Source organism: Maniola jurtina, chromosome 24 (assembly GCF_905333055.1).
Source record: "Maniola jurtina chromosome 24, ilManJurt1.1, whole genome shotgun sequence".
NCBI lineage: Eukaryota > Metazoa > Arthropoda > Insecta > Lepidoptera > Nymphalidae > Maniola > Maniola jurtina.
Window position 1 is genome coordinate 2,235,560 of NC_060052.1, and position 20,135 is coordinate 2,255,694.

Genomic DNA, 20,135 nt, shown 5'->3' on the forward strand with positions numbered 1-20,135 from the left:
TAATGGATCAAGTTCGTCGCGTCAAGTTTCCCAAAGGTGTTCTTCAGGACAACTTGGCTGGACAGCTGTGGTTCGGTGCAGAGGAGAGTGCTTAGAATAGTGCTATACGAGTCTCAACAGCTCAATAGTTAAAGGAAAGGTTTGAAATACGAAAGGTCGGCCGTTCAAACCCAATCCGTTGCACCTACCGCCGTATTCAGGAGTCAGATAATGGATCAAGTTCGTCGCGTCAAGTTTCCCAAAGGTGTTCTTCAGGACAACTTGGCTGGACAGCTGTGGTTCGGTGCAGAGGTGAGTGCTTAGAATAGTGCTATACGAGTCTCAACAGCTCAATAGTTAAAGGAAAGGTTTGAAATACGAAAGGTCGGCCGTTCAAACCCAATCCGTTGCACCTACCGCCGTATTCAGGAGTCAGATAATGGATCAAGTTCGTCGCGTCAAGTTTCCCAAAGGTGTTCTTCAGGACAACTTGGCTGGACAGCTGTGGTTTGGTGTAGAGGTATTTAGAATAGTCATTTACGAGTATTAATAGAACGAAGCGCTAATTTGGTAAAGCCTACTTAGAGTACTTGATGATTTTAGGCTTATTTTGTGGTTCAACGACGTACCTAATATTATAATGTAAATCGCTAATTAAAAAAAAAAATATAATTTTTTTTAATGATTCAAAACCAACCAACCATTGATATTTTAAGTCTTAAAATAAATTAATCTTTTAAGGCCTATGATTTTTGTCAGCCCTAGCATAAACTAAGGTCTATTTGGGCTGCAAATTGCAAACAGTCTCAGTTTTTATCTAGTGCTTTGGTCTACAAAGTTTGGTGTTAAATATTCACTTTTCATTAAGTTTCTAGTTTGTTAAGTTTCTTGTTTCTAAATGAATAAATAAAAATAAATAAAATTGTCGTATTAATAATGTGGTATTTTTTTTTATTTATTTAACTGAGACCATCGATGTATAACTAAGACTTAATTATAAAAGAACATTTTACACCAATTGTTGTAGACCAAAGCACTAGACAAAAACTGAGACTGGTGCTTGATATTTTGCAGCCCAAATAGACCGTAGTCTGTGCTAGGGCTGACAAAAAAAAAAGATTAATCTATTTTAAGATTTAAAAAAAAGATAAAAATCGAGAGTCTGCTGTATGAATCCGTTATTTACATTTTATCAAGTCTCCTTGGGTTTTTGAGGCCTAATTAGGTATTTTGTCTGAAAAGTGTTCCAAAGCGTGATTATAAAGACTATGTTTGATAAATGCCCTTCTTGTTTCAGTGCCTAGCAGCGGGATCCTCAATTATGAACCGGGAGGAAGAATCCGCCGCAATGCGACCCCTAGCAAAGGCACTCACTCGAAGTCTAGAAACGGTCCGGTCTCTACTCCGCGAACAGTGCTTGCGACCACGCGGTCTTGCCCTTCAAGACCACGATGACATGTTGCATGAGAGCCTGAGAATATTTGACAGGTAAGATTGGATAATACTGTAAATATTAGTACAACTTACCTTTAATAATATCACAAGTGTAAATTAAAAATTTATAACACCCCCGACAAGTGAAGGTTACAGTAACTGGAAAAGAGCTGATAACTTTCAAACGGCTGAACCGATTTTCTTGGATTATGGCTAAGAACACTCTCGATCAAGCCACCTTTCAAACAAAAAAAACTAAATTAAATCGGTTCATTAGTTTAGGAGCTACGATGCCACAGACAGATACACACGTCAAACTTATAATACCCCTCTTTTTGGGTCGGGGGTTCAAAATCAAAATAAGTATGCTCTATATCTCAAGCTGACTCTAAGATCTGAAACCCTGAATTCATTAATCAGCTTATCATAACAATAGAATTTATCAAATACCGTTATCGGTGAAGAATATCGTTATTTAATTTAGGTAATTACTTTTTTTTTTTTTTAAAGAATATTAGCCATGTTAAATGACTAATATTCCCCTTTCCTCTCCAACTTAGCGTCATGCTTGTGCTAGTAGAAGGTACGACAATAGTGCAACGGGCGGGGTTTGAACCGTCGACCTTTTCGGTTGTCAGTCCACTCCTTTACCGGTTGAGCTATTGAGGCTCTAAATTTATTAATCAGCTTATCATAACAATAGAATGTATTAAATATCGTTATCGGTGAAGAATATCGTTATTTAATTAGTTAATTACTTTGTTTAGCTTCATTACCTACAAAGAAATGTTATCAAAGGAAACACAAACAAAATCAGTTGATATGAAAATAATAATGCCATTAAGGAAATCAAATTACATTTTAATTTATCCTATTAGCCTCGTTTGTTGCGAATTAAATTGATTACTTAATTTTTTTGCCTGCATTCTAAACCCACATGCCACATGAATTTCAATAGGATAATTTCATCTAAGTACCAATAACACAAACGTTTTATTCTTCCATTGTTCTTCTAATATGTTGTTCCTTAGTGACTGGAGAGGTAAAATTAATCACATAAAACTTCTCGTAAAAACACCCAAGCAATTTTTAGTGCTTTAGATGTACATATTATTTTTAATTTTTCACTTTTATCTCAGTTTTATTGCAAATGCACCTAAGAACGTCGTGTGCCACGCATACATAGGGCATTACGTGTTTCTGTGAGAAGCGACTTTTTTTTTAAGTCTGTACAAGAAAAGAGTTATAGATACTCTTCATTGGAATTTACAACCTTGATAAGGGATAGAGAGAGAGAGAGAGAGAGGGGGAATAAACTTTACAAGTACTGTCACATGTAACTATCTACCACTGGTTAGGAATTTATTTCCTACCGAAAAGAGCCAGCAAGAAACTCGGTGGATGCGCTTTTTAAAGTTTCGATTTACAATAATATAACGCCATAATATCCTTTTTAATACAATACCATATATTATATTGTTTTTGTGGAATGATCCTTCTCTACTAGGAAGATGTTAAGTATTCTGTGGTCTTGTTCTGGAAGATAATAATAATTCTGTGTTATGTGTGTGTGTGTTGTGTGTTGTATCTTGATTTGTATTTTTCAGACTGTTCGCGGAATTCGAACTGTGCTATGTGAGTGCAATGGTAAATGTGAAGACGCCGCACGAGTTCGAGGCTCAGCAGCTCATCTGCGTTTTGTTCTCCGAGAGCCTGCGGAGGGCGTTGAAACAGAACCTTCTCACTCAGGAGCAGGTAAGCTTGAATATGGATTTTTCAAAGTAGTTTCGATAACTGCCAGTGTATCACTACTAGGTGGCATTACAGTCACTTCAGAACTGAATTCACAAGTGTAAATTAAAAATTTATAACACCCCCGACAAGTGAAGGTTACAGTAACTAGAAACGAGCTGATAACTTTCAAACGGCTGAACCGATTTTCTTGGATTATAGCTAAGAACACTCTCGATCAAGCCACCTTTCAAACAAAAAAACTAAAGTAAAATTGGTTCATTAGTTTAGGCGCTACGGTGCCACAGACAGATACACACGTCAAACTTATAACACCCTTCTTTTTGGGTCGGGGGTTATATAATATCTACTTAACTAACCCTACCTGAGTTTACGCGTAAATTGATTTTATCCTGAATTTTTACAATTTCAGCTATATTGAATTTTATTTTTACTTTTTAACCAAACTTACCTGAACTTTTAAATAGTACAAGTGAAATCAATTAGCAGTTGTATTATTTAACCAAACTTGTCGTTGATGACCTGGACTTGTGAACTGGACAAATGAATTTGATTAATTTTATCGATTGAATCATTTAACTTAACTTACCTGTTACCTGTTCGTTACCTTAACAGTTATTTCTTACAAGTTACAACATCCAGTAACTTTCCGCTTACGTTCATTAAACGGCCCTTATTAGATAGTAGTTAAATTGTAATATTTAACTACTGGGTAAACAAGATTGCATATTATATATCTAATGGCCTAATGTAACCAATGTGTGTCGATGTATGTACTAGTACAAGTAAATATAAGATGGCGGATTACCATAAGAACATTATAAATTATACAAGGATGATATAAAAGCTTAATTTGCTATAATCCGCCAAACCAACGAAATCTGTATGGCACGCAGCACCACACAAATTCCAACACCACTCGACGCGCGTTTCGCCCCGACACCGGAGCATCCTCAGAAGATGAGAGAGACCTCACAATGTCTAATTGCAAAGTCATTCAAGAATGTCAAGAATCAAACTATTATAGATTACAGCAAATTTTGACTTTGACACTGTTAAAACAAAACAGTTTAAATATTGCTGACATAAATCTGTAGATTGATACCGGAAAACCTGCATCATTCATTATTGCTCTAAGCAATAAGGCCGCCCTTGCATACGGTTGTTAAAGTTCCGTGCCTCAAAAGGAAAAACGGAACCGTTATAAGATCACTTTGTTGTCTGTCTGTCTGTCCGTCCGTCCGTTCGTCGTGTCTGTCAAGAAAATTTATAGGTTACTTCCCATTGACCTAGAATCATGCAATTTGGCAGGTAGGTAGGTCTTATACCACAAGTAAAGGAATAAATCTGAAAACTGAATTTGTCACGGCGCTGCGTGGTGGTGGTGCGTACGGCTTGCTTGGTGGCTGGCTTTTCCTGCATGTTTATTAGTGGGAGGGCGGGCGATGCATGTGTTGCACCATACAGATTTGTTTGGTTTAGCGGATTATTGCAAATTAAGCTTATGGTTCCTTGTAGACCAGATAATAAATAATGAGTATAATATTTTCAGGTGGACTCTTACGACCCGGCATTGATGTTCGCCGTGCCTCGCTTGGCCATTGTGAGCGGCCTACTTATCTACTCTAGCGGCCCGCTAAGCATTGACAAAATGCCGGGTAAGCATTGTTGAATCTCTCTTTGCATTGTACAATCGGATTTTTTACCCGACTACGGCGAATCCAAAAGGATGGGTTATGATTTTAGCAGTCTATGTACGTATATATGTAGGTCTGTATTTGTGTGTTTAACCGTAGCGCCTAAACTACTGAGCCGATTTTGATGGATCCGGGTCAATCGAAACCTTTTTTATGGTCCGGTGAAACGGTACATTTCTACGGAAAAAATCGACAGATTTGTATTTATGTGTGATCCACCGTAGCGCCTAAACTACTGAGCCGATTTTGATGAATAAGGTGTCGATTCGTTGTATGACCCGGGTGACGTAGGCTACATTTTACATAAAAAAATTGACCTTACGATGTTACATCCAAAAAAGTGGGGGTTTCGGTATCGAGTGGGATATCAAATGAAAGAGGAAAAATTCTGAGTTCATAAATATAAATATAGTACAATGTCAAAATGCACAGAGCGACAGAAAAACTATACTATAAAGACTATAAATCTATCGCTACCTATACGATAGTACCTACTTTGAATAAATGATTTGACTTTGACTTTGACTTTTGTATTACTTCCAGAAGAGATGTCGGACATGTTCCGTCCGTTCCGCACCCTGCTGCACAAGATCAGGTCTCTGCTGTGGACGCTGGACAGGCGGGAGCTGCTGGCTTTGGAACGGTTTCTGTGCACCAATGAAGACGTCTCCAACCTGGCTGGATTTGAAATACCCCCTGGTAAGATACCTCCTGGTAAGAGACCCCCTGGTAAGATACCCCCTAGTAAGATACTTCCTGGTAAGATACCTCTTGGTAAGATACCTCCTGGTAAGATACCTCCTGGTAAGATAACTCCTGGTAAATAGAAGCGGTAATGTACGTTCCGCACCCTGCTGCACAAGATCATTTTGCTTACCTCCTGGTAAGTATTTTTTTTTCGGGTTGTTCCGTAACCAAAGGATGCCAATGGGACCCTATTACTAAGACTTAGCTTCCGTCCGTCCGTCCTTCTGTCTGTCAGCGGGCTATATCTCGTAAACCGAATAGGTTGGATTAGAGAGTTGAAATTTCCACAGAATATTTCTGTTGCCGATATAACAAAGAATAAAAAAAAAAAACTAATTGGTCGCCATAAATATTTAAATAAATTTAAAAGTGTTATTCCTTGCGAGTCTGACTTGCACTTGACCGATTTTTTCACTGTTTGCCATTCTGCACTTTGCGTGGTGGACTGTGATCTAAAGCATTATTATTTATTATCATTCTGAAAGAAAATTTATACTCTGATAAAATTGACTCTAAATAACTCTGATTGCAGCAGATGATTCGACACAGGACTCTTGCTATCCTGACATTGGCGAGTTTGTTTCCAAGTTCTACGCTGACCACGCACACTGCCGGGATCTGTACACAACACAAAGGTAAATACACACTAATAACTCCACACAGGCTGCGTAAGCGTTGCGGAAGCGTAGACGTAACCCGGTGTGTTAGGGGTTTACGCACGAGTCACGTGTACGTGCTTGGTGTGAATCAACCTTAAAGTAAAATTAATCCCTTCCTTCATACTACTATTATAATGCGAAAGTGTGTCTGTCTGTCTGCTAGCTTTTCACGGCCTAACACTTTAACCGATTTTGATGAACTTTGGTACAGAGTTAGCTTACATCCCAGGAACGGACAGAGACTCCTTTTATCCCGAAAAATTAAAGCGTACCCACGGGATTCTTAAATGCCCATTCGTTTAACCTATTTAACTTGCGTATTCGTTTAACCTATTTAGCTTGCGTACCGGAAATTGACATAGGTAACTTTTTATCCTGGAAAATCAAAGAGGAACACTGGATATTTAAAAAAAAACTAAATCCACGCGGACGAAGTCGCGCAGCGGGTAGGCGGGTCATCTGATGTTAAGTGATTACCGCCGCCCATGAACATTTGTAGCACAAAAGGTACCGCCGATGCGTTGCCGGCCTTTCAGGAATTTATTGGTCCGCCGCCGAATTAGCCGCACTATACTATCAAATACATCAAAATAGTTTATTAAATACCTGTTTCTTTTATTTCCAGTTCGAGTGAACCGACAATAACAGACGGGGACTATCTCCCCGACAACATAGAAGTTATGACGCCGATCATTGACGGACTCAAACGTCTTAGCGAAGACGTCGACGAATCTGAGAGGGAATCCGAACAAGACGACAGACACACAGACACGGCCAGCACAGACACATTCCAGACCAACGAAAGCAAAGACTTCGATAGAACGAGAAAGATCAGTAGACCAGAAAGCGACCTATCTTCCCTGAGAAACCTCTCAACAAACGGCTTAATGATGTTTGACCCATTAGTAATTAACGCAGTATCAGCGTCCACTTCCAGCTCAGAGCCAAGACAAATCCCAGATCAGGAATTGGTCACATCACTAAACGAACTAGTCGATCGCTTATCCTCATTCGTTACCGAAGTCGACACAATACTTGATATGAATAAAAGCCATTCGTTTTCAACCAACGATGTACCAACTTTAATATCAAATGATAGCTCCGAAGATTTTGGTTTCACCGGCCCTAGAAATGAGCAGTTAAGTTGTATGCCGTCTACTAGTCATGGTTACTTGATACCGAACGCGATAAGCCAAGAGCCCGTTGTGTTAGCGTCACTATCACATAATAATTCAGCGGTTTTTAACCAAGACGAAGACGGTGACTTCAATCGGGGATTGTTAAACCCGGATGTCCAATTGATGATACCTAGTATTGATGCGGATATTGTTAATATGGATATGACGATCGCTAGCGTGAATTTGAGCCAACTTCTTATAACTAAGGAGGAGTTGAAAGAGAATTGTGACAATATCGAAATGGGTGATCCGAGTTTCGCTAATGTAGACATAGATAAGGGGGAAAGGGTTAAATTCATGCTTGGTTATGAAAGTGATCACGATTCGCCAGCCGACTCAGGCGTTAGCACAGAAAATACAAGCTTAGACAGATCACCAGATACAGAACAGAACAAAAATATTAAAGAGAACCATTTCATGCAACAGAACAGGGTATTAAAAAGTCCAGTAGACGAAATAGACGAGAAAGAGACGAAAAATACTCTAGAAAGTTCCTTTTCAGACGTAAGGGAGAACGTTGTAAATATTGTTGAGGAACATACTCAGAAGAACGAAGCAGGGTCATCTCATATTGACAGCTTGAACATAGATGGCTTGAATGAAGCTACATCTATAAATAGTGGTTCCGTACAAAATTGGGGTTCCGCAGACGCTCAAGAGGAATTCAGGACCATAGAAGACGTTATAACCGAACTAAGAAGGCATAGGGAATCGGATAAAAAAATTAGTTCGCTAGTAGAAGATAATAATAGGTCGAACGAGCCTAATTGCTCAAGTAGTAACTCTAGGAGGAAAACAAAAAAAACCAGTATGAAAAGTAAAAAGAAGAAAAAGTTGTGGTCGCCCGTTGGTCATGTGATATTGGACAATCGGACGACGCAAAAACAGAATAGCCCGTTGAGATTAAATTTGGACCATTTTGTGGATGAAAGGTGAGTTTCGTTTGATTGAGTAATTTTTTTTTATTCATGGAGCTAGTGATAAAGCGGGCAAAGTACCTTATAAGTATAAGTACCCACCCCCATATAGTAAGAACATCAGTTTCTAAAACAAATTTGAAATACTTTTTGGTTTACATTTGGTTTCAATATCCAAGTTATCTATAGACTTCGTCTGTGTTGGTGTTAGCTGGCGGGCGTGCTCTGCCTTTTTGGAGTGTTTTTTTTGTTAAAACTGACTGGAAAGCGCTCTAAAGGGGTGCCGTGCGTATGTCGGCGAGTGCCGGCACAGACGGGGTCCATACTTGTATAGTTTAGCTAACTTGTTACAAATAACTACAAATTTGACATTGGCTAATCTTTGTAAAGCCAGAAGAGAGAGAGAAAAAAAAAGTTATCTATAATTTGTCGATAAGTTTCTTAGCAATGTTGTAATTTGTCAAGAGTTGTACACAGCAACTTTTTTGACGAATGACAATGTGGCTAAGCAACTTGTCGACAGGTTACATATAGTTTAAATATTAATTTGGACCTTATGTAACTTATCGACAGATTACAATAATAATGAATGAATTAATACTTATTCATCATCATCATCATCATCATCAGCCTGTGGACGTCCACTGTTGGACATAGGCCTTCCCTATAGAGCGCCACCACACCCGGTCCTCAGCCTTCCTCATCCAGCCACTTCCCGCCAGCCGCTTTATATCGTCGGTCCATCGTGCTGGAGGGCGTCCCACACTACGTTTGCTTAAACGCGGTCTCCACTCACGGACTTTCCGGCTCCAACGGCCATCGCCTCTACGACAGGCATGGCCTGCCCACTGCCACTTCAGCTTGCTAATAGTTTGGGCTATGTCAGTGACCTTGGTTCTCCTGCGGATCTCCTCATTTCGGATCTTATCCCTCAGTGAAACTCCTAACATAGCCCTCTCCATAGCTCGCTGGGCTTATACTTTGATTAATACTTATTAATCAAAAAAAAAAAAAAAACTTTTACATATGATTTTCATGGAGTCCTGATCCTTAAAATGAATGAATAAATAATATAATATTTATTCATTTTACAAAAACGGACTAACAAACAAACAAACAAAAAAGTATGCCTGCTAAAGAAGTTAAATTACAGGAGATTGATTATATTAATGTCAGCTATAAAAACGGCAAAGTTTTTCTGACCTCGACTTTAATGCGCAACTTACCGCACTAGTGTTGTAATACATCATTACCGTTGCAGTGGTACGTCGTGCGACAGTGCGGAGTGCGCGGACGACGAACAAATAGCTCTGGCGTTACAGGCGCAAGAGTTGGCTGCAAGACAACAGGCGAGAGGGAAATTCAAGTAAGTTTTTTTAAATTTATATAAGTACTAGTGCTTGGCTGTAATCAGATCTGCTGGTTAGTGGTGAATGCAGCCTAAGATGGAGCGCGCTTGTCTAGAAGATGCCTATTCACTCTTGACAGGCATCCATATTAAAATTAGAGGAGAAAACTATAGCCAGCATAAATTGTGTTGGACAGAAAAATCAATTAATTTTATAATCTGTTGATAAATTACTTAGCAACGTTGTTATTTGTCAAGAATTGTATGATCTTTTCTTAACAAATAACAATGTTGCTAAGTATTTATGTATTCGATTGCGTAAAGATTGATTATTATTTATCATTATTAACGGTATCATAATAACGATATAATTATTAGGCCGTAAGTAAATCATTGTCCACTTCTCTCACAGATCAAGTGAAGATCTCATACACCGGCTATTCGTATGCATAGCGGGAGTGGCTGACCAGTTACAGACAAACTTTGCGGCTGACCTAAGAAATATTCTGAAGGCTGTATTCCAAATGAACCAGACCTGTGAACTGCCAGAGACAAAGGAAGAGGAGACCATAGTGTATCAGCCGAGTGAAGACCAGGTTATACAGACTGGTGAGTTCTTTTTTTAGCTCTGGGTTCTAGCTCTTTTGTGGTCCTTCTGCGGATACTGAGAGCTGTATTCCAAATTAACTAAAACCCCAAAAATATAAGCAAAAACATAAATCTTTTACATTACAAATCCTTTATATTATTCGATTTTTTTTTTTTTTTTTTTTATTTATTATCAAAACAAAATACATTCAAATAAAAGCTTAAACTAAACACACCGAAAAAACCACAGAGGTTTGTCCTCGGTGCCTAGCTGCAACGAAGGTAGGTACCTATTAACTAATTGAAGAAATAATCTACAGTAGGTATATGTATAACGCGAAGAATCATGTAAGTATGTAACACATTGTATCGTGGGTAGGTTTATTAAATTTAAGGTTTATTAGGTCAATAGGATTAGCACTAATATAAATAATTATAATATAATCTAATAGACATAAAAGACTCAGCCATCTAGCTTTGCTAAGAAATATTCTTTTAATTTATACTTAATGTTTTTAATATCTATTTTTTTAATCAGCGTTGGAGGTAGTTCATTTATGAATCGCGGAACCAAGTACGCGGTGGTTCGCTCGCCGTAAGTATTGTTAGCGCGCGTAGTGTGCAGGCGGTTAGCCGTCATCACTCGCGTCTGTACAGGATGTTCTATTTTTCGGAGTATCTTCTCGTTGAAGAACTCCTCCTTTAGCAATGAGCATTTAAACTGTTCCTGAACGGGTAATGTTTTACAGTGTTTAAATAGCCCTAGTTCATTGCCGTCGTATTTCGATTTAATGGAACTGGAGACAATAGTTTTTAAAATTCTTAACTGTAACTTATATATATTATTGAGGTAAGTTTTATAAGTTCGACCGTAGCTACTGAGACCATATTGTACGTAAGTTAGAGCAAACGAGTTATATAGCATTAATTTGGTTTTAAATGGAATCCGTCGATTCAAGATAATTATATTAGCGAGAAATTGCCTTAGTTTGTTACATACATAATCTATGTGCAAACCCCAGTTGAATTTACAGTCAATGGTGAGACCGAGATAGGTATATCGGTCGACTAGCTCAATCGAAGGGCAATTACAACAGTTCAGATTATCACTGTGTAGACAGACATGATCGTGAGCTATAATTTTTTTAAAGGGGAGATATTTTAGATAGGCTGATCTGATGTGAATCAATTTGGTTTTTTTTACATTAAGAACTAAACCCGCATCGTGACACCACATGGTCAGGGTGTTGAAGTCCGTCTGCAATGCATCACAGATCTTATCAGGATCCCGGTCAGCGAAAAGGATGCAAGTATCATCCGCGAATTGGTAGCATGAACAATGCTGGATACAGTTTCTCATGTCATTTACATACGACAAAAAGTGCAACGGGCCGAGGACGGAATTAGTATGTTATTTAAAAATGTTTTATTTACCCTCGATTTATTCTTTACAGGCAGCTCATTCGACAGCGTATATTCAGCGGAAGAAGTGTACGCGGATAGTAATTCAGATTCCACCGCGTCGGAATCGAACCCGCGACTGACGCGTCGCAACACCGTCAACGCGACAACTATCGTCGAGCAAGCGACGCCGGGCGATACGAGAAGAAAGTCGGTCGACAACAGTGGAAACCTGCAGGCTTCCGTGTCTACAGGAGATCTCACTTATAGGTAAGTGTTTTTAGATGCCAAGCCAATGAGTTCAGCAGCATGCTTCGACAGCATCGGACGCGCCGAAGTTTGTTTTTAAAATTTATAGACTAACAATCAATCAATCAGCCTGTTTGTGTCTACTGTTGGCTATAGACCTTCCTAAGAGCGCGCCACCATGTCATTAGTCCAGTGGGTTGGAGGTCGTCCCACACTGCGCTTGCTGGTATGCGGCCCAGAAGCCCTAAAACACGTCTGCCCCAGCGGCTATCGGTTCTGCGACAGACGTGGCCTGCCCACTGCCACTGGTTCTCCATGGATATCCTCGTTACGGATTTTGTTGCTCAGAGACTCCCAACCTTGCCCGCTCCATAGACACTGAGAGACTTTGAACTTGACTTGTGTTAGTATTTGTGCTTACTTCTTACAGTAGGGAGGAGCGTTCACAGCCCGCAAGTGTGGAGAGAGCACCGGAGTGGGTACCCGACATCGCCGCACCGGCGTGTATGCGCTGTTCCGCTCACTTCACTGCCTTCAGGCGGAGACACCACTGTAGGAACTGCGGTAAGATGAAACGTCATGATCTCATCGCTGACCCACTACTGAGTACAGGTCACCTCAACAACAAGATTAAGAAATAGAATTGGTGATAATAATAAAAAAAGAATACCCGGCTGAGTTTGTTGTGGGCTCTTCTCAGACTTGGGCGCGTTTAGAACCCTCGTAGTTTTAGTTTTAAGATACGTAATAAATTATCACCACTATATCGTACAAATTTAACGATTTCGACCATCAAAAAGAGTACAATTGTACCTACTTTGAATAAATGATTTTGACTTTTGAATATTTAGGGACTGTTTCATAACCCTCAAATAAGGCCTTTATTTATTCCACAATATTTTAATCATCCCATGGGAACTGATTTCCAGGATAAAAAGTAGCCTATGTCCATCTTCGGGATGAAAGCTGTCTCTTTACCTATTACAATTGAATATCTATACTAATAAATAAAATTGGAGTGTCTGTCTGTAATTTCGAAATAACTACCTCATATTAAGCTCATATGGTTATTTGAACGATACCAACACTGAATCACACGTTTTTAAAATTTTTGTCTGTCTGTCTGTCTGTCTGTCTGTCTGTTTGAAAAGGCTAATCTTCGGAACGGCTGGACCGATTTTGACGGGGTTTTCACAGACAAGTAGAGGATTGATCAGGGAGTAACATAGGCTACTTTTTTAACCGACTTTCAAAAAGGGAGTTGTGTTTTTCTTCCTATGTACACCGAAATCTCCGAGATTTCTGAACCGATTTGCGTAATTTTTTTTTTAAGCGATAGAGGAACTTTGTGACAACTTTCCCACGGGATTTCAGACCCTAAATCCACGCGGGCGAAGCTGCGGGCATCAGCTAGTTTGTAATATTTGTATGGATTTTAGCTTGCAGACAGAATAAAAAGAGTGTCACCGGCCCATTACTGAGCACGGGTCTCCCCTAAGAAGGAAGAAGATTAAAACTTAGTATTTTTCTTACAGGCAAAGTGTTCTGCGCATCGTGCAGTTCAAACTCGATACCCCTACCACGATACGGACAAATGAAACCCGTGCGAGTTTGCGAAGAGTGCTTCCAGACTATCGCGCAGAACTGTCGGCGGCAGACGTCGCACTATCGGTGAAACTGTTTGTTGTTCTTTATGTTCGAGCAGATCTCGCGACCGTTTGATTATGAACTTTAATACTGTGGAATAGAGTTCGGTTTTAATTGCAATAACTAATCATAATTACTATTAGTCTTCTGTGATTATTATCGTCATTGGATTATAAACCTTATTGCTTTGGAATAAAGTTGAATTTTCAAGATAGATCCAATCCAAACGTCGCACTATCAGTGAAACTGTATGTTCGAGCAGATCTCGCGACCATTTGATTATGAACCTTAATACTTTAGAATAGAGTTCGTTTTTAATTGCAATAAAATTGAGACAATAGTTTGAACAGACTGTAGTCTGTGATTCTAACATCACTAGATTGTGAACCGTATTGCTTTGTAACAAAGTTTAATTTTAATTGCAATGAAATTGAGAAACTGGGCATTGAGGTAAAAAATTTCATCAATGGATTATGAAGCTTAATGCATTCTTGCTTTTCACTATCCATATTCATTTTTGTTATTATTGCTTTCAAGATCGATATTTATTTTACAGTAATAAGGTCCAATTTCAAACGGAGACCTTAACACTAATTTTTACACACACTAATAAAAATTCCACAACATACTTCACAATATAATACAGGAATATTTTTATTATTCAAAAAGATAACTGATTTTATCACAAAAAAAATAAATAAAAAAAATTTGATTATGAGAACAGTAGGATCAATGTGGTGTTTTTTTGACAGATTTTTTGCCATATTTTACTAACCAACGTGAATTTCCCAATGTTTCTTTCTCTGAACTTTGTGATATATACTATTCCATACTAACCCCTCCCTAGTTGACTGTAAGTTGTTAATATTATGGTTAGTATAAAAAAATGTATTTTTTCCATATTGACTGATGTTAAATTTAAATATTTCGTGTTAAAGGTTTGGTCACACACAAAACGGTAGGATATCCAATCCACTCCACTACAATCCAATCCAATCCAGTCCACTCCAATCCACTCGTGCGACACATTTTTGCTCAACGTTTCTGATACGAACCGCTAAGTTGTGGAATGACTTCAGTGTTTTCTGATTTTGTTTTTTTTTTTTAAAATTCTAATAATGATGGGCCACTGTTCCAAGTTTCGACAGTCTTAGTAGTTACTGTGACAGACAAACATACGGATGGACGGACGGACGTAGAAAATCGTACCATAAAGGTTAATGACTCAAAATGGTTAACGGGCACTGATTTTTTTTGTCTTTCTCATTTGCATGGAATTACATTACAGAGAGAGCCCCATGCTAACTTCTCTCCGTGGATAGAGAATAGGTGTCACATTGGAGACTTCCTGTCGTACATTGTGTGTGTCTGAGCCTTAAGCTGAGATCTATAGAGTGTACTTTGTCTTTATTCAACCTTAACAGAGTTAAAATGATTCACATAGTGTCTTGGATTGTAGTAATAAAATGATGTGGTGGTATAGCGGTCGTTTATGAGGCTAGAATTCATTATTAAAGAGTGTAATTTAAAAAAAAAAATAGATTTTCGAAATTTTTAACATAGTTGTTTTCTTTAATAATTAATTCTCACCCGTAAATGGGGATGATACCTATGTGAAAAATAAATTATTTCTTATTAATTATCAAATCTTCCAAAATTCGTAAAATCCGCATTCGATGCTAGTTATAAGTTTGCTAACCATTTTAAATTAAAGATTTAACTAAAAAAGTACGTTACATTACGTCAAATGCTATGACGTCACATCTGTGAATTTCATACAAGCTCCCTTACTAAGCGAGCGTTTTGACGTAATTGATAAAAAGTCGCTGATTTGACTAGTAGTCATCATCCCTATTTACCGCTATTCAAAACATCACATCATTTTATAACTACAAAAGACCCTATTGGTCTCCGCTTTGGTGGGCACCAGGTTTTAATCTAAACAAAATCAAAGTACGCTCCATATATCTCGGCCTTAGTCAGTTTTGATGATGTAGCTCTCTAAATAATAGATACTTAGTCGTTACTACTTTGTGATTTGGATATTTTATATATGTGTAATCATCAACAAATACATACACACATACAAACATTATTATACAGTACAACCAAATTAATAATGCGCATGCAGATCTTTGCTAATTGTCGTATTCCGAATCATTGAATCGTAAGAGCCCTAAACAATGCACTTGCATTTTGCACCTTGTTATATAAACAAATAGGAGTCAATATCATGTGTATCATACGACCGTTGCTGAACAGTGACGAAGATTTCTATGCGCATTATTAATTTGGTTGTACTGTATATGCATATTAATTCTTGAGACAAAGTTTTTAAAAAATTCTTCGGGTTAAATCTTTTCCTCTATCTTTCTCAATTCTTATAATGTTAGGTGTTTCTTAATATTTTGCCTTAAAATTCTCATATCTTTATTAGTAGAAAGTGTATTTCTCTAATCTTTTTATCTTTAATATCTCTTCCTAGAAATGATAAGAAGAGATAAACTTAATTGAAATATTTGTCTGTATTGTTTTAGATACTTTTGAAGATACGCGAAGTTTTTTTCACAGTATACTATATAACAAAAGTATTAAAAGTACCCAAAATATAGCTGAGTTCTGTGACAGATGTCAGAGTGACATAAGTAGGGTTGCGACAGTGTTGAAAATCCATCATAATAATATCGATATTATTGATACCAACCTGCAAAATTGTTGATTTTACTGTAACTATATTATTTCACTAGCTGTGCTCCGCGGTGTTACCCGCGTTAAATAAGTTTATGATTTTTTCAAAATCTCACCGGAACCATGGATTTTAACGGGATAAAAAGTAGCCTATATGCTAATCCACGGCATAATCTATCTCCATTCCAAATTTCAGCCAAATCCGTTTAGTAGTTTTCGCGTGAAGGAGTAACAAACATACACATACACATACAAACTTTCGCCTTTATAATATTAATGTGATAGTGTGATTGATAGTTAATATAATATTTTTAACTACCTATTATAATGAATTCAAACGAAAAGGAACGAAGGTTTCATGTATTTTATTATGTAATCGTGCACAACGGAAATCATCGAGATTTTGGTTACGATAACAACGAACGTCACTATTAATGTGCGAAAACCAATGAAGTATGATATTTTTCGGACTTCGTCTGTGGTGGCGTTTGCTGGCGCGTGTGTTGTGCCTTTTTGGAGTGTTTTTTTTTGTTAGAAGTGGCCGGTTTTTGTGTTCTGCTGGTGTTTATTGGTGGTGGAACTGACTGGAAAGCGCTCTAAAGGGGCGCCGCGTGTATGTCGGCGGGCGCCGGCACAGACGAAGTCCATACTTATACATATAGTTTCTCTAACTTGTAAATAACTACAAACTTGACATTGGCTAATCTTTGTAAAGCCAGACGAGAGAGAAAAAAAGATATTTTTCGCGTACATTCTTCATACATTTTTACCATTACTAAATGTACCTCATAGGCGTCATTTGGATGACATCTGTCACAGAACTCAAGCTATATTTTATAAACTATAATTTTGTTGATGGTTACAATTAAAAAAAAAAACAGCTGAGGCGTAATCAAAACTGAATTTATTTCTATTAGATTTAAGTAGACACGTTCAAATAGATTATTATTAATATTATTATGTATATTTTTAAGATATAAATCTTTATATTTTCAATATGGTTTAGATGAATAGCATACATTGATATTCAAATCCAAGTAACCTTGTTACGAAAAAGTAATGATTTGACTTAAAACTGACGAACAGATTTAGAACTGTCAATAATTTAGTTTAGAGATTGTATACAAGAGAATTCGTTATAATATTGTATCTACAGTGTGACTTCGTTTGTGTTGGCGTTTGATGGCGCGCGTGCGGTGTTTTTTTTTTTTTTTTTGTTAAAAGTGGCCGGTTTTTGTGTTTTACTGGTGTTTTTTGGTGGTGGAACTGACTGGGAAGCGCTCTAAAGGGGCGCCGCGCGTGTGTCGGCGGGCCGGCACAAACGAAGTCCATACTTATATAGTTTCCCTAACTCGTACCTAAATTACTACAAACTTGACATTGGCTAATCTGTGTAAAGCCAGACTAACTAAGACTTTTTATGTATGCAAAATAATTTAGAAATCGTAAGTTTTAACAGGGCTCTCTCCGTCACATACTCCATACAATCGTAGTAACAATTTCATTTGAATATTAAGCGACCAAAGTCCATGAAATTTTGCAGACGTACTCTAGAAACTAATATCTGTGCCTGTGGTGTTTTAGATTTTTCTAAAAATATGTAGTTTCAAAATTATAGGAGCTCAAAGATTTGTATGTGAATTTTTAAGACCGCGCAACTTTGAAACCGAATATTTTAGCAGAAATCTGGAAAACCACAGACATAGATATTAGTTTCTAGAATATGTCTGCAAAATTTCATGGACTTTGGTTGCTTAATATTCCAATGTAATTGGAACTACGTTTGTATAGAGCGAGTGACGGAGGGACCCCTCTTAAGTAACAGTTGACAGATCATTGACTTTTCTATTCTTGATTTGAACCAATTGCTATGCTATTTATCTATACCCTATATCACTAATCGTGTTAAAAATAGATACCTATAAATAATATTAGATAATTAATTAAAAAGATTCCATAACTTTTTTATATCCAGCGGTGTTAGTTGTTAGGTTTAATAAATAATGATAATAAATAAAAAAAAAGTTGTATGTACATTTTGTAAAGGTTGCATAGTTATGTATAATTTGTATATGTACCCAAATTGTTTGATACTAAGTAACGAGTAGCTGTCCCATAGCTTTTTGTATGTTATTGTAATAAAAAAAACTAATTGCGATATTCGATGAATTCGAGACCACAAAAAAATGTGTAAGTGATATATTACGATGATACTGTTAAATATATTTTAATCGTGTAAAATAAATGTCAGATTTATTATTAGATAATCGACTTTTTATTTGACTCAAATCCAAAAAAAACTACATAATATATGAAAATCTATCGACGTATAAACGTAACGCATATCTAAAAGCGACGTTAGTATCACTTTACGTAGTGCGTTTATGCGCAGCTGACAATCTGGCAAACCTACACTATTTCTAAATACTTATTTATTAGGGTTCCGTACCTCGAAAGGATCACTTTGTTGTAGGTCTGTCTGTCCGTCTGTCGTGTCTGTCAAGAAAACCTATAGAGTACCCCGTTGACCTAAAATCATTGGCAGGTAGGTAGTCTTATGGCACAAGTAAAGGAAAAAAATCCGAAAACCGTTATTCTGGTAACATACCAAAAAATAATTAAAATGTGTTCACAAAAAAAATATTAAGTAAATCACGTATAAACGCCGCTGTTGGCAGTGTTGCACATAGAAATGTTAAAATAACTTGTCGATGGTACGGAACCCTTCGTAGGTGAGTCTAACTCGCACTTGACCAGTTTTTTAGATAGTTACATCAAAATTTTGGGAACCGGCAGGATTCGAACCTGCGTCTCTAAAAATGCCTACATTTAATTGCCCCTTGGTGGCAGAGGTACGCAGCACTTAAACGAGTAGAAAGAAAAAAGTATAAGCCCTAATTCGCACGAGCGTTAAAAAAGCGTTGCGTTAAAACCCGGCGTAGCGCTGACAATACAAAGTGCGCGTTAAAAAAAGCGTTGACGTGTGAACAGATACTTGGGAATGCATTTGTTCTATTTGAACGCCTTTTTAACGGACGTTAAAAAAGCGCTCGTGCGAATGAGGCCTTAGTTTGTTTTGCTGGCCATTGTATGCGTAATGCGTTGCGTTCATACACATGAACCAACCTAATCATACCTACAGCCGTTGAACTTAATGCGAAATATTGATTTTCCTAATTATTGACTAAGCTAAGCCATGCGTGTAACCCATCGATCCGTGGAAACCTGTCTGAGGGATTATGCTTTTAACTAGGTACCTGCATCAACTTAAGAGCAGGTTAGTGACTAAGGCTCGGTCAGCCATCGCGACCGGCGGTAGCGGCAGCAATGTGGCTAAAGGTCATAGCTCACTTACATGACACAGTACCCGCACGGTACAAGTAAAGTCGTACTCTGTACATACATTTTACAGTGACAATATACAATTATTGCGAATAACGCACAGTAAGCGAGCTTGCCGCAATCTAACCACTTGATGGTTGAAATCTCGCTTACCACGCGCTTCAAGCGAGCGGCCCACGTGTCAACAGCGTGCGGACCACTCGAGCAAGCTGTAACTCCCCGTCCACACACTGCTCTACTCGCGCAATTAATCGCGCCGCCGCACTAGATCGCTTGCCTTTGCAACGCGATGGACGTCGAAACTGTGGCAGCGTGCGCGCTATTGCATACTTACCGACAAAATAGAGAGCGATGGGCATGAACGAGGAACATGCGAGTAAAGCTTTGGTCTGGTGATCATAACGCACAACGCTGCGGAATGCGGTATGCGTTGCCGGACACTCAATCATTTGAAAAACGTCGAGAATGTTCTCTTGTTCCGTCGCAGTATGCGTCAGCGACGAGGGGCA

General features: G+C 38.0%; 1 protein-coding gene and 1 long non-coding RNA gene across 6 annotated transcripts in view; one reads left to right on the top strand and one right to left on the bottom strand.

The window, feature by feature from the left end:
- The window catches only part of LOC123877600 (lateral signaling target protein 2 homolog), a 51,729-nt gene extending 38,010 nt beyond the window's left edge, over window positions 1-13,719 (top strand). For 4 of the 5 annotated variants that reach the window (XM_045924402.1, XM_045924405.1, XM_045924404.1 and 1 more), the window contains 11 exons: window positions 1,277-1,467; window positions 3,021-3,168; window positions 4,718-4,823; window positions 5,406-5,561; window positions 6,142-6,244; window positions 6,894-8,378; window positions 9,625-9,729; window positions 10,124-10,320; window positions 11,754-11,970; window positions 12,380-12,513; window positions 13,485-13,719. In XM_045924402.1, coding sequence (XP_045780358.1) covers window positions 1,277-1,467; window positions 3,021-3,168; window positions 4,718-4,823; window positions 5,406-5,561; window positions 6,142-6,244; window positions 6,894-8,378; window positions 9,625-9,729; window positions 10,124-10,320; window positions 11,754-11,970; window positions 12,380-12,513; window positions 13,485-13,624 — 2,982 coding nt within the window. In that variant the 3' untranslated portion in view covers window positions 13,625-13,719. The remainder of the gene's footprint in view (window positions 1-1,276; window positions 1,468-3,020; window positions 3,169-4,717; window positions 4,824-5,405; window positions 5,562-6,141; window positions 6,245-6,893; window positions 8,379-9,624; window positions 9,730-10,123; window positions 10,321-11,753; window positions 11,971-12,379; window positions 12,514-13,484) is intronic. The other variant, XM_045924403.1, reaches the window with a different exon arrangement.
- LOC123877629 lies at window positions 740-10,731 on the bottom strand. The gene is made up of 4 exons (XR_006798633.1): window positions 10,721-10,731; window positions 5,301-5,312; window positions 2,470-2,475; window positions 740-850 (listed from the first exon to the last, which is right to left on the bottom strand). It is a non-coding gene; the product is annotated as an uncharacterized LOC123877629 (long non-coding RNA).
- Window positions 13,720-20,135: the final 6,416 nt, after the last annotated feature.